Source organism: Myxine glutinosa, chromosome 9 (assembly GCF_964187855.1).
Source record: "Myxine glutinosa chromosome 9, kmMyxGlut1.1, whole genome shotgun sequence".
NCBI classification, from domain to species: domain Eukaryota; kingdom Metazoa; phylum Chordata; class Myxini; order Myxiniformes; family Myxinidae; genus Myxine; species Myxine glutinosa.
The window spans coordinates 110,256,011-110,268,122 of record NC_136269.1 but is presented as its reverse complement, the minus strand read 5'-3'; the positions used below and the strand labels follow the sequence as shown (position 1 = coordinate 110,268,122).

Sequence of the window (12,112 nt, the reverse complement as noted above, 5' to 3'; positions counted from 1 at the left end):
TGACTTCACTGATTTACTCACCTGCTTTAACCTCACTCAACATGTCAACTTTCCTACCCATAACCGTGGTCACATTTTGGACCTTGTCTGCTCTACTGGACTAATTTTGCACCATCTCTCTGGCTCCGACCTCACTCTCTCTGACCACCTCGCCATCACTCTGACCATCAACATCCCCACCCCAGCACCAAGGCATTATCGCACTATCAACTTCCGTAAGCTAAACGCTCTTTCACCTACCTCATTCTCATCGACCCTCTCTGAAAAAATGTCCACTTCTCCCTTCGTTGACCTCCACACCCCTTCTGACCTCACTGACTACTACAACCACACTCTCTCCTCCTGCCTTGACCAACTTGCGCCTATAAAAACCAAAACAGTTTCTTTCACCCATTCTGCTCCCTGGTTTACCCCTGAACTCCGCCTGATGAAAACTCGTGCTCGCCAACTTGAAAGACTCCGCAATAAAACAGGTCTCACAGTTCACTCCCAGGCCTACAAGGACCACATACAACACTATAAAGATGCCCTCCCCCGCGCCCGCTCCGCCTACTACTCTCAAATTATCCACTCTGGCTCCGGAAACCCAAAAGCACTCTTCTCTACAATAAACAAACTCCTCAGCCCCCTGAACACCACCACCCAGTCATTCACAATAGACAACTGCATCTCCTTCCTTTCATTCTTCCAACGCAAAATTGAAAACATCTACAACAGCTTGACCACCGCCGCACCCGCTCCCTCTCAAAACACCTGCCCCCCCTTATCCTACCATCCCCTGTCTCAATTCTCCCCAGTCTCCCCTACTGACCTCTCTGAACTCCTCATCGGAATGAAAACTGCCACCTGCACTCCTGACCCCATCCCCTCCAGCTTTGTCAAGGCCTCCCTTCCTGCTCTCTCTCCACTTATCATTGCAACAATAAACTCCTCCCTGTCTACAGGCATCGTCCCACCATCCCTCAAAATTGCTGCTGTTACCCCCATTCTGAAAAAACCTGGACTAAACCCTGACACCCTAAATAACTTCAGACCCATCTCCAACCTACCCTTTCTGTCAAAGGTTTTGGAACGCGCTGTAGCCACTCAACTCAAAAATCACCTCTCTGCCAATAACCTGTATGAAACATTCCAATCCGGATTCCGCTCCAACCACAGTACTGAAACTGCTCTCCTCAAAATCACCAACGACCTTCTCCTCTCCTCTGACGCTGGCAACCTCAACATTCTCATCCTCCTCGACCTCAGCGCCGCCTTTGACACCATCGATCACACCATCCTCCTCACCCGACTTGAAACCACCTTTAACATTACCGGCACTGCCCTCTCTTGGATTAAATCATACCTCTCTGACAGACGTCAGTTCATCTCCATCAATAACTGCAAATCCCCCACTGCTCCCCTCCGCCAAGGTGTCCCCCAAGGTTCAGTTCTTGGCCCCCTCCTCTTCATCCTTTACCTGTCCCCCCTCGGTCACTTAATCCGCCGTCATGGTCTCCAATTCCACTGCTTCGCCGATGACATCCAGCTTTTCATCTCCACCAAGTCCATCTCCACCGCCACCCACTCTATCCTGACAAACTGCATCACTGAAATAAAATCCTGGCTTCAAATCAACTTCCTCAAACTTAACTGTGATAAATCTGAAATAATCATCATTGGCCCAAAAACGCTCACCAAGTCCACCCATAACTTTGCCCTCAACATCGACGGTTTCCCAGTATTCACCTCCCCTCACATCCGGAATCTTGGCATCATCTTTGACCAAACCCTCTCCTTCGACAAATACACTAAACAGATCACAAAGACAGCCTTCTTTCACCTGAAAAACATCGCCCGTCTCCGTCCATCCCTCTCCTCCGTGGCTGCAGAAACCCTCATCCACGCCTTCATCACTTCCCGTCTGGACTACTGCAATAGCCTCCTTTATGGTTCACCCTCAACAATCACCAATAAACTCCAATACATTCAGAACTCCGCTGCCCATCTACTCACCCATTCCCGGACCCGTGACCACATCACCCCCGTCCTTTACAAGCTTCACTGGCTCCCCATCTCCCAGAGAATCCAGTACAAAATCCTCCTCTTGACCTACAAAGCCCTCCATAACCTGGCCCCATCCTACCTGGCTGACCTCCTCTCCAGACACACTCCCACCCGCAACCTCCGCTCTGCTGGTACCAACCTCCTGACCCCCCCCATCCGGACCAAATTTAGATCCTGGGGGGACAGGGCCTTCTCCATCGCTGCTCCCACCCTCTGGAACTCGCTACCTCACACCATCAGAGACTCCTCCTCACTCACCACATTCAAAACATCACTCAAGACCCACCTGTTCAACACTGCATTCAACATTTAACCCACAGCATCTAACCCCTGACTATCTCCTCTCCTTCTCCCTCCTTTGTGCTTTGAATATTTCCCTATTGATTCTTCTTTTTTTGCAATTGTTTTTATGTTTTGCTATGCATTATGTTTTGCACTCTGTCAAAGCGTCTTTGGGCTTCCTGAAAAGCGCTATATAAAATAAATGCATTATTATTATTATTATTATTGCAACAGAAAGAGGACTATTTCTTGCTTGAAGAAGTTTGTGACATGTGATGAGACCTGAGTCTATCATTTCATGCCTGATATAAAATGGCCAAGCATGGAATAGAGACATGGTTGGTCTCCATCGTCAATTTTTTTTTCAAGATTCAACCCTCAGATAGAAAGATTATGGCAACCATGTTTTAACAGTTTAATCCATGCGCAGGTTTTTGAATGTTAGAATACCATCACACAAAGTTTCAGGGTAAGCAAGACACCTACAATGACCAGGTATGCCATCTCATGGCATTAGTGTATTGCATGATGATGCTCATCCTCACATGGCAAATGCAACCAGTACTACTCCAGCGGAGATGGGTTGAGATGTATTAAATCATCCACCAATACAGTCGAGACTTGTCGCCCGCTTGTGATTTTCATCTCTTTGGACCATTGAAGGATTTCTGGGTGACATTAAATTTATGAATGAGGAAGACGTCAAAGCACATGCCCAGAAATGGCTGCATACCAATCTCAAAGATTTCTGAACATCATTGGGACAAGTGTGTCTGCGTAGTCATCTTGAGAAACAGGTGAAGTTTCACAAACTTCCCCCTTTCTTTCTGATTTTCTAGAACTATCAAATATACTTTGTAAACTTGGATATCTTGTACTTTTTCTCATGGGAACCTTGCCACTGTCGTTGGCTTGAATCTAGATTAACCATGGACGATATTTCATATCACTCTGCAACCAAGCTCTATTCCCAACTCCTTATCGCCACATACCCTTCCTTTCTCCCTCCTTCTACTCCCTTTCTTGCGCAGGGTAAATGACTGCATTTTGAGGGTGAATGATGCAGACGTGGCTGATGTGAGCCACAGTCGAGCCGTGGAGGCACTGAAGGAGGCAGGTTCTATTGTACGCCTGCACGTCCGCAGACGTCGTCTTCCCCGTGAGCCTGTCGAAGAGATAAAGCTAGTAAAAGGACCCAAAGGTATTCATTCAAGGAACTTGGGAATTTGGGAAAGTTGTGACTATGGGCTACTGTTGAATATAACCCTTTCTCACATGTTGTTGTTTCAGTATAATATTGTGAGTTTTCAAAGTCATTCAACACTGACCAGGAATGCATTAATTTGTGAGCACTGAAAACATTTTTCAATCCTCTCTTGAACTACTCGTTCGCTTTACTCATTCCAATCCTCTAATTTATTTTGCCTTCCAAACTCCATGGATTTGCCCTCGGAAAACCAAGCCACTGTCGCCACGCCCAATGCTCACCCATTGCTCGTGCTGTGGGAGCTTTCGCTTGCTCGAAAATTTATTTTGTTGCACTCATTGAAGTTACAATTTTGGCACATTCCTTAATCTTTTCTTCACTCAATATAATTATCGGAACAGTAGAAAAAGTTAAGTTTAATGCTTTGGCAAATTCACATGTTCTTGTGTAAATATGGAGAAGGTGGGAGCATATCCTTCCTTAAATAAATACGCTTATACGCTTAGTTATAATAATCTGTGATTTCTTAACAATTTCAGATTTAACTCCAGATTTCGACACTTATTTAGTCCATGAGATCCGATCCTCAAATCCGAACACATATTTCGAATATTTCAATTATACACTTTAATTAGTCCGTGAGAGTAGATCGTGCTTCCAAGGCAAGGCCTATTGAATTGGCCGAATCAAAATATCCATGTGAGGTGAATATCCACCAAGGACAATCAAAGAGAAGACCAAATACCGCATTGGAGTCATTATAAGGAACCAGAATAAACAAAGAGCAAAGATGAAGTCATCAGGTGGAACCTGGATATGATTCGGGTTTCAGCCGCCACTCCACAACCCTCAAATCCATCCAGTGCAGCCAAAAGAAAATTTTCTGCAATTATTCACTTCTCCTTCGACAGATAGATAAAGAAAGAGAGAAATAGAGAGTAAAGGAGATAAAGGAAACAAAAAAGCAAGAATCAGAATGAATAAAGAGAAATGTGCAAAATTAGAAAGAAGTGTGAAAGGAACAAAGATGTCAGTAAGAACCTGGATAGATCTATTTCAGCAGTTACTCCCCAGGTTCAAACACATAGGCATTTCATGAAGGCATGCCATTAATTATCTTCATAAGGGTTGTTTAAATTTACCCAAACACCCGGTTTCATCCATGCACTCCACTGGAGTTCCTTTAGTATACATGCAAAGTTTGGGGACGGTAGGTTTCATAGTTTTGGAGTTATAGAGACACACACACACACACACACACATACACATACACACACACACACACACACACACACACACACACACACACACACACACACACACACACACACTTTCTTTTACTATTATCATCGATGCAATCAATCATGTGGCAAATTTTGTGCACGTGGAAAGGGCAGAAAAAATTATTTGTGACGATACGTGATTTTGTTTTTCCTTCTCTTGGCACAGGCCTAGGCTTCAGCATTGCTGGCGGTGTAGGCAACCAGCACATCCCAGGGGACAACAGCATTTTCATTACCAAGATCATCGATGGTGGTGCGGCGCAGAAGGACATGCGACTGCAAGTCGGAGACCGTCTTTTGGCTGTACGTAAAACAGTTCCCTCATATTCTGTTGTTATTAAACTTTACACTGACTTAGATTAATTGAAGGGGATTTTGAGATAAAATAATGTAGATCATAGATTTGAAGGATTGAATGATTTCAGTGTCAAACCTGAGATTGCAGTTCATAACTGTTCTTGGCTTTGCATTTTAATACTTTGTGCATGCACCATTGTTTGTTTGCTCGCTGCACTGTCACACGCGGGGGGTGGGTCACACGTGGGGGTGGGTTATACAGGGTGGGGGGGGGGGGGGGGGGGTCACACGTGGGGGTGGGTCACACACGGAGGGTGGGGGTGGGTCAGTCACACACACAGGGGGGGGGGGGGGGTAGGTTACACACGGGGGGGGGGGGGGGGTCGGGTCACACACGGGGTGGGGGAGGTGGGTCACACATGGGGGAGAGTGAGTAACACACGGAGGAGGGTGGTGGGGGTTGCTTTACTCCTCGCTCCTCATTCCTTTCCAACTCCTTCCCACTCCTCTCCCCTATTTTTGGTCTCACACAAAAGAGGCCTCAAAGCTATGTGAGTAAACAACATGGTAGATATTTGTTTTTGAAGCCCCACCCAGACCGGGTATAGCCACACCCCCGGACAGACTCACAGCTTGAATCACCTACGGAGAATATTATATATATAGTATATATATATATATATATATGACTCCATGGTAAGTGACATACGGTATATATATATGACTAAGGACGTATATATATATATATATATATATATATATATATATATATATATATATATATATATATATATATATATATATATATATATATATATATATATATATATATATATATATATAGTCCCTCTGTGCTATGTAGGTAGGACAGAGGGACTCTATATGTAGGTAGAACAGATACTATGGAGGTAGAACAGATATATATATCTGTGAGAAATAGTAGAAACTCCACAGTACGAGCAGGGCGTCTCATTTGCATTGAATAAATAATCGGGAGATTGAATAAGACGCGGACGTAGCTTCAGGGCTTCGATCTTTAATTCGACAAGCTTTCGACCAACAAAGGTCTTATTCTGAGTCGGCCCCAAGTTCAACGGAAGAAAGATTAAGAAGAAAAATATATATATTTCCGTTCGCGTTCACTGGGGGATTAAGATCCTCCGAGCCTTAACTCCGAGGCGTTCACTCAAACAATGGCGGCTCTTCTTCACATGCGCGGGAGCAGAGGGTAGCAAGGTTCTTACCTGCACGGATTCCACTGGAGCGTCCTCAAACCACGAACGATTAAACAAGACAGGCATGGAATAAAAATGCAATAAATAAAGGGTTTAATAAAATAAATTCCAAGGAACAGAAATGCACAGTAAAACTATTCCTAAATTGGGGCGCCCCAGACGGACTCGTAAAACAGCACAAGGGATTTAATAAATGAAAAATAAATGTGTTTGTGTGTACTCCGCTTTGAGAGGTCCTCAACCTCTGTGGGCCCTCAAACGGGTCCTCGGGTCCGTGCGCGAGAAAACGCACACCTTGGCGCGGTCCGTTCACTGCCAGCCGCCGAGCACGAAGCGAGTAGGTTCTCTTTCCGTCCTCGACCCACGCTCCACAAAGCACTGAGGTCTCTCAAGTGCACACAGCTATCACGAAGCCAGCACCAACTAATCAGGGAAAGAATGTGTCCGCTCCTCCATGCAGCCAGGAACAGAACGAGCACACAAATGCCACCGCCAAGAGCGAGCAGAAACTGCGACTGCATGCAACAAGAACCCAGCGCCAGAGAGGACAAAATGGCGGCCGCTTCGCCTTTTTGTTCCCCGGTCTCGTACGTCATCTGATGACGTCCGCGTGCACTCCAATCAAAGAGTCCATCGCAGCAGTCCATCACCCTGACCAATCATCACCTCTCAGGGCGGGGCCCCACAGCGGTGCTTGCTTGGTACTGCGATGACTCGGCTGGTGTGTCATTGGCAGTGTTCAATGTCTGAATCCAGTGGCTTTATTTAATGTTTATAACTACATGCCGATCGCTTGGCTGGTAGTGAGTGTAGTCTAATGTCATAAGGAACAAGGGAAAAATCACAGAGGCACTCACATGCAGGGGATTTACCTTTAAACCCTACCTACATAACACAAGAGCCACCCTCCGTATGGCTACACGTCACATTTACTCCGAACATCCGGCCCGATTTAGTTGCAGGAAGTGGCTACACGACATCCGGAGCATGGTAATCTACACAATCCTACCTGGACTAAGGTATTTCATTGCCTATCCCCACCCCCCTCTCCCCCCAAGCGTAACAATATATATATATATATATATATATATATATATATATATATATATATATATATATATATATATATATATATATATATATATATATATATATATATATATAAAAGCATTAGTATATATAAAAGTATCAAGCCTCGTACTTGTATATATAAAAGCATTAGTATAGTATCCTCGTGCGTGGATCTCGAGCCCGTTGACGTACTAAGGGGGGTTAAACCCTTCTCCCCCTCGAGCTTCGAGTCCACGAGGCCGCTCCCCACTTTGCACTCGTGGGGGGTGGGGGGGGGCGGATTGCTAAGCAATTCCAGCCGCCAACCCCTTAGCGAGCGTGCAGAAGTGTCTCTGGTCAAATACCCAAGTACCTTCGATACACACGCTGCCCCGAGGACGGGGGTTAGTCCTCGCACGAGTCACGCTGGGTTGATACGCCCGAGCGGTTTGCGTGTCACGTGACTCGTGCCGTTAATTATTAAGAACCAAATCGAGCGGTTTTATCTCGTACAATGCGAGGCCAATTGCATTGTATATATAAAAGAGACAATGTTTTTACCGAATACAATTTAAATTTTTGCCCTCAACATAACTGCTATCTTTTGTAATACATTGTTCAATCCAAATTTCCAATCTATTGAAAACCTTGTGCAGTTGCTGCTGAGTGATTTCATCAGTTGTATTTCTGATACTAGCCTGAAGTTCATCCAAAGAATGCGATTTTCATGAGCAAACAACAACTTTATCATAGCTCCATAAATATTGGTCTAATGGGGGTCAGGTTAGGTAAATGAGGTGGCCAAGCAAGTGGTCCATGACTTCCGATCCACCTGTCTGGGAAGACATCATGCAACAACTGTTGCATCGTCGAAGCATTGGTGACACGGAGCCTCGTCTTTCTGGAAGATGCTATCTGGCAGATGGAATCATCAAAGTTTAGAGATAACTAAATTCTGCAACATTGCAAAGTAACGTTCACCATTGACTGTTGCTTTCCCAAAAAGATGCTTTACCAGTGATGTTAAGTGATGCTTTTACCAGTGATGCTTTACTTCCTGAGAGCACAACACACATGGATTTTTGGTGAGTCTCGTTTTTGCTGCCAGGCTTCCTGAGGTCTTTCTGCCCACAAAATGTGGAAATTGTGGTGGTCGACTTTGCCACTGATGTGGAATATTGCCTGATCAGAAAATGTCAACTCGCCAAGAAACCTCGCTTTCATTTGCTCCTCTTTTTATTCCTTTTCGAATAACCTTTTGTAATTTTGTCCATTGGTAATAGTTTGCTGCCCACACGAAGATAATTTAATTTAGTTGCATCTTTAATAGTCTGACATATTGTTCCAGAAGGAAGGTCAGATGAACCCGTCTATCAATTTCCTTGGTCAGTCACTGGAAGAGGTTTGGTCCCTTGAACTTCTAGCCCTCACTATCAACCATGACTTTTCATGGGTCGACCACATAGCAAAGCTGGCCTTCAAAACCAGCTGCAAATTGGGCATTCTCCATTGATCCAAGACTTTCCTTGGGAAATCAGAGTTACTCAGTCTACAAAGCCTTTGTCCATAGTTCAATGGACTACTGCTCTCTGCTATGGGTTGATGCTCCAGCATTACACATCCCTCCTGGATTATGTGGAATCTAAAACTACTAAAATGATTGGAATCTCCCATGAAGAGGTCAAAACACAAGGTCTATTGCTTTGACATTGCAGGTAATTCGGCGGTCTCTGTTTTGCACCATCTATTTTCTAATATTGCTCCCTCTGCTCTCGCAGTCCTCTGACCATTCCCGAGCAACCTCATGATGCACGTGTTCTTCCAGTAATTCCAGTTCTGTTTAAACTTCCACAATCCAGGCTGACTGCGCAACCCAACTCATTTATTGCTCACTTCTCCAATCTATGGAACCACCTTACAGAGGCTGTTTTGTCTCACTCTTCCCTCCAGAGCTTCAAGCCAGCAGTGCACCGCCATCTACTGCCATCCCCAATTCTGACCCATGCTTTTTATCATCCTCATTAACCTTTCCTAACACAACCATCTTACTTGCGAGTTTCAGTGTTTCCTCCTCCTCCCAGTCCTCTTTTCCTGTTCATTCATTCCTTTGATGGTTGCCACTTTGTTGATCCATGCTCTTGTAAAGAAAAAAAAGTTTCACTCCAACAATCATAATTATGGTAATAGTTTTAGCATCATCAGGACTTTAAGTTTTGCTTTATACAGACATTACTTTGGAAGACCTTTAGGGGACCTTTGTTTTTATCATGCTCCTCCTAACCCCAAAATGCAGTATGGACTTGATGGCAGCAAATCCTAGTGCTAGTCTGTCCTAGTCTGTCCTAGTCCAGTTTCTGGAAGTCCTAGCTCTGTCCATGTCTTTTATCCCTCTCCCACCCCCACCCCGTTTCCCACGACTCTTCCCCCCAAGCCCTCTCCATCCCACAGATCTCCCGATGTCCCTGCTCTCAAATGTTGTACTTGTGTGTTCCCCCCTCTCTCCCCATCTTGTCTCCCGCTCCCTTTATTTTATGTTTTATGTGTCCGTTTGTTTTTTTGTGATTGATGTTAGCTCTTACACGATCTTGCATACAAAAAAAAGAAAAGAAGAAACCTGCAGCCTTGTATTCCATAGTAATGCTTTGCAGAGCAGTCTCTGTTGGTGAGGTGTTGGTTGTGAGGGATTGTGACTTATTTGTATAGCATCAAGTGGAAGTGTGCAAAGGAAAAGTGATTGCATACTGAATCAAAATGGGCCTTATCATTAATTTGTTGAACTTATTGAAATACCCTTGCTTGCATTCTCAGGTAAACCACATGAGTCTGGAGGAGGTAACTCATGAGGAGGCAGTCATGGCCCTTAAAAACACAGGCGACATTGTTTATCTCAAGGTCGCCAAGCCTTCCGCTCTCTACATGAATGACACTTATGGACCACCGGATGTCGCCAGCTGTAAGTCCTCGCACCAGGCTTGCTTGATTGAATTTGGAGATGTCAATCATGATAGCGTATTGTCACATATTTTCATCTGATGTATTATCACCTTCACTACAAAGAATGTTGAAAAGAGGCTCTGACTATTTCCAAGAATCCTGAAGCAGTATAAAGTGGAATTTATTAAAATAAAAATTAGATTGCTCAGGCAGGTCGTCAGTGCAGCAATAACTTGGGCTCTTCACATCACCAAATGGATATATTTCCTTTGTAACACTATCCTTAATTTTATACAGGTATCGAGGCTCATGGAAGTGCTGACTAAGAGCGGGCAAAAAGTTAATACACAAAACAGGTAAATACAGTATAAAAATAATGTACAGGTGAAAGGTGTCGGAACAGGTCTCAGCAGGTGTAATATCTAAAGCTGATAGAAGGATATGAGATATACAAGGAAATGGTAGTTCCCAATAATCTTTATGTCCTGGTGGGAAGAACTTGAGACAACAGACTAAGGTAGGCAAGTGAGAAAAGGAGTGGGGGTTGGGATGGGATTTGGGGTTTGGGATGGGATTTAGGGTTTGGGATGGGATTTGGGGGTTGGGATGGGATTTGGGGGTTGGGATGGGATTTGGGGGTTAAGGAGAGGAGGGTGAAAGAATGAAGGTAAGCATTGCATTTAAATTGGGAAGTGCAACAAAAATAATTTTTGGTGCAACACACAGAAGGGATTGGGCAGTGGGGGTGGAATAGCAAGAGGGGCAAGACTAGAATTGAGTCATTAAAAGGTGCGAGGCCACAAACCTATTGAGAGATTCCAATGACATTGAGGAGGAGGGATGGCTATATTCCACAGCCTTTAGGGGGGAAGATGTGGCCTTCATCACCTAACTGAAAGCATCAGTAACGACCCACAGAGGGTAGCCATATTCCATAACACTTTGGATTAATGAAGTGAAAAAGAAGCAAAGGACAAGTTTTAAAAATGGAAAAGTGCATTAGAGAAGAAAGGTTAATTAACCAAGAGAGAGGTTGGGGGTTGTCCCTGAGATTTAGGCCTTTAAAGCAATTGGTTCTAAAGTTCAACGATTCAACGGCAATTGCTAGATCTCATGCAATTAAACGTAACGGCAATTCAAGCACTGAGTGCTGGATCTTGTGCGGTCTTGCCCACCATCGATGATTATATCACCAGCCACTCATGCCTCTGGAACGAAATGCAATTCTTATGATGGTACGATGACGATCGGTGAGGCATCACTAAGGTATCGTCATTCCTATGTTCATCTGAATAGGTCCTTCTTCCTCTGCGTTTGGCCATCTTCGTTAGTCAGCCTTGCGTGTGAAAGAGGGTGGAATTGTTGTGTTGGAAGGATGGGAGGCCGGATAGTTATGGCCTGGTTGGAATGGAAAGGTTTGTGTTATGTCAATATATGGGCCACAAATGGGAAGTACTGAGGCAGAGAAGCGAGAGCAGGGATGCACTGGAGAAGATGATGGGAATGGTTGAGCTGGAGGTGATGCTTTACATTGAGGAGGAATTCAGTGCGCATCTGCGAATAGTAGAACCGAGTGAAGAGGAATGTGTTGGAAAATTTGGTGTGGAGGGGGAGGGGGGGGGGTTGTGTGAGGAATAGAGAGGTCTGAGAGCTGGTGGAGCTGGTGGCAAGGAATGGGATGGCCACAGCTGGTTCATTCTTTCAGAAGCGGGACAGCCACAGAATTACTTTTAGGGGTAAACAGCAAAGAGCGGACAGTGACCTGGGATGATAGATTG

At 44.7% G+C, this 12,112-nt stretch overlaps 1 protein-coding gene across 3 annotated transcripts in view; it reads left to right on the top strand.

Moving 5' to 3' along the window:
• The window catches only part of DLG2 (discs large MAGUK scaffold protein 2), a 467,276-nt gene that overhangs the window by 107,307 nt on the left and 347,857 nt on the right, over window positions 1–12,112 (top strand). For all 3 annotated transcript variants that reach the window (XR_013624585.1, XM_078784648.1, XM_078784647.1), the window contains exons 7-9: window positions 3,360–3,529; window positions 4,985–5,121; window positions 10,209–10,353. Coding sequence is in view for 2 of the 3 variants with exons in the window: in XM_078784648.1 (XP_078640774.1) it covers window positions 3,360–3,529; window positions 4,985–5,121; window positions 10,209–10,353 (452 nt within the window). In the remaining variant the exon portion in view is untranslated. The remainder of the gene's footprint in view (window positions 1–3,359; window positions 3,530–4,984; window positions 5,122–10,208; window positions 10,354–12,112) is intronic.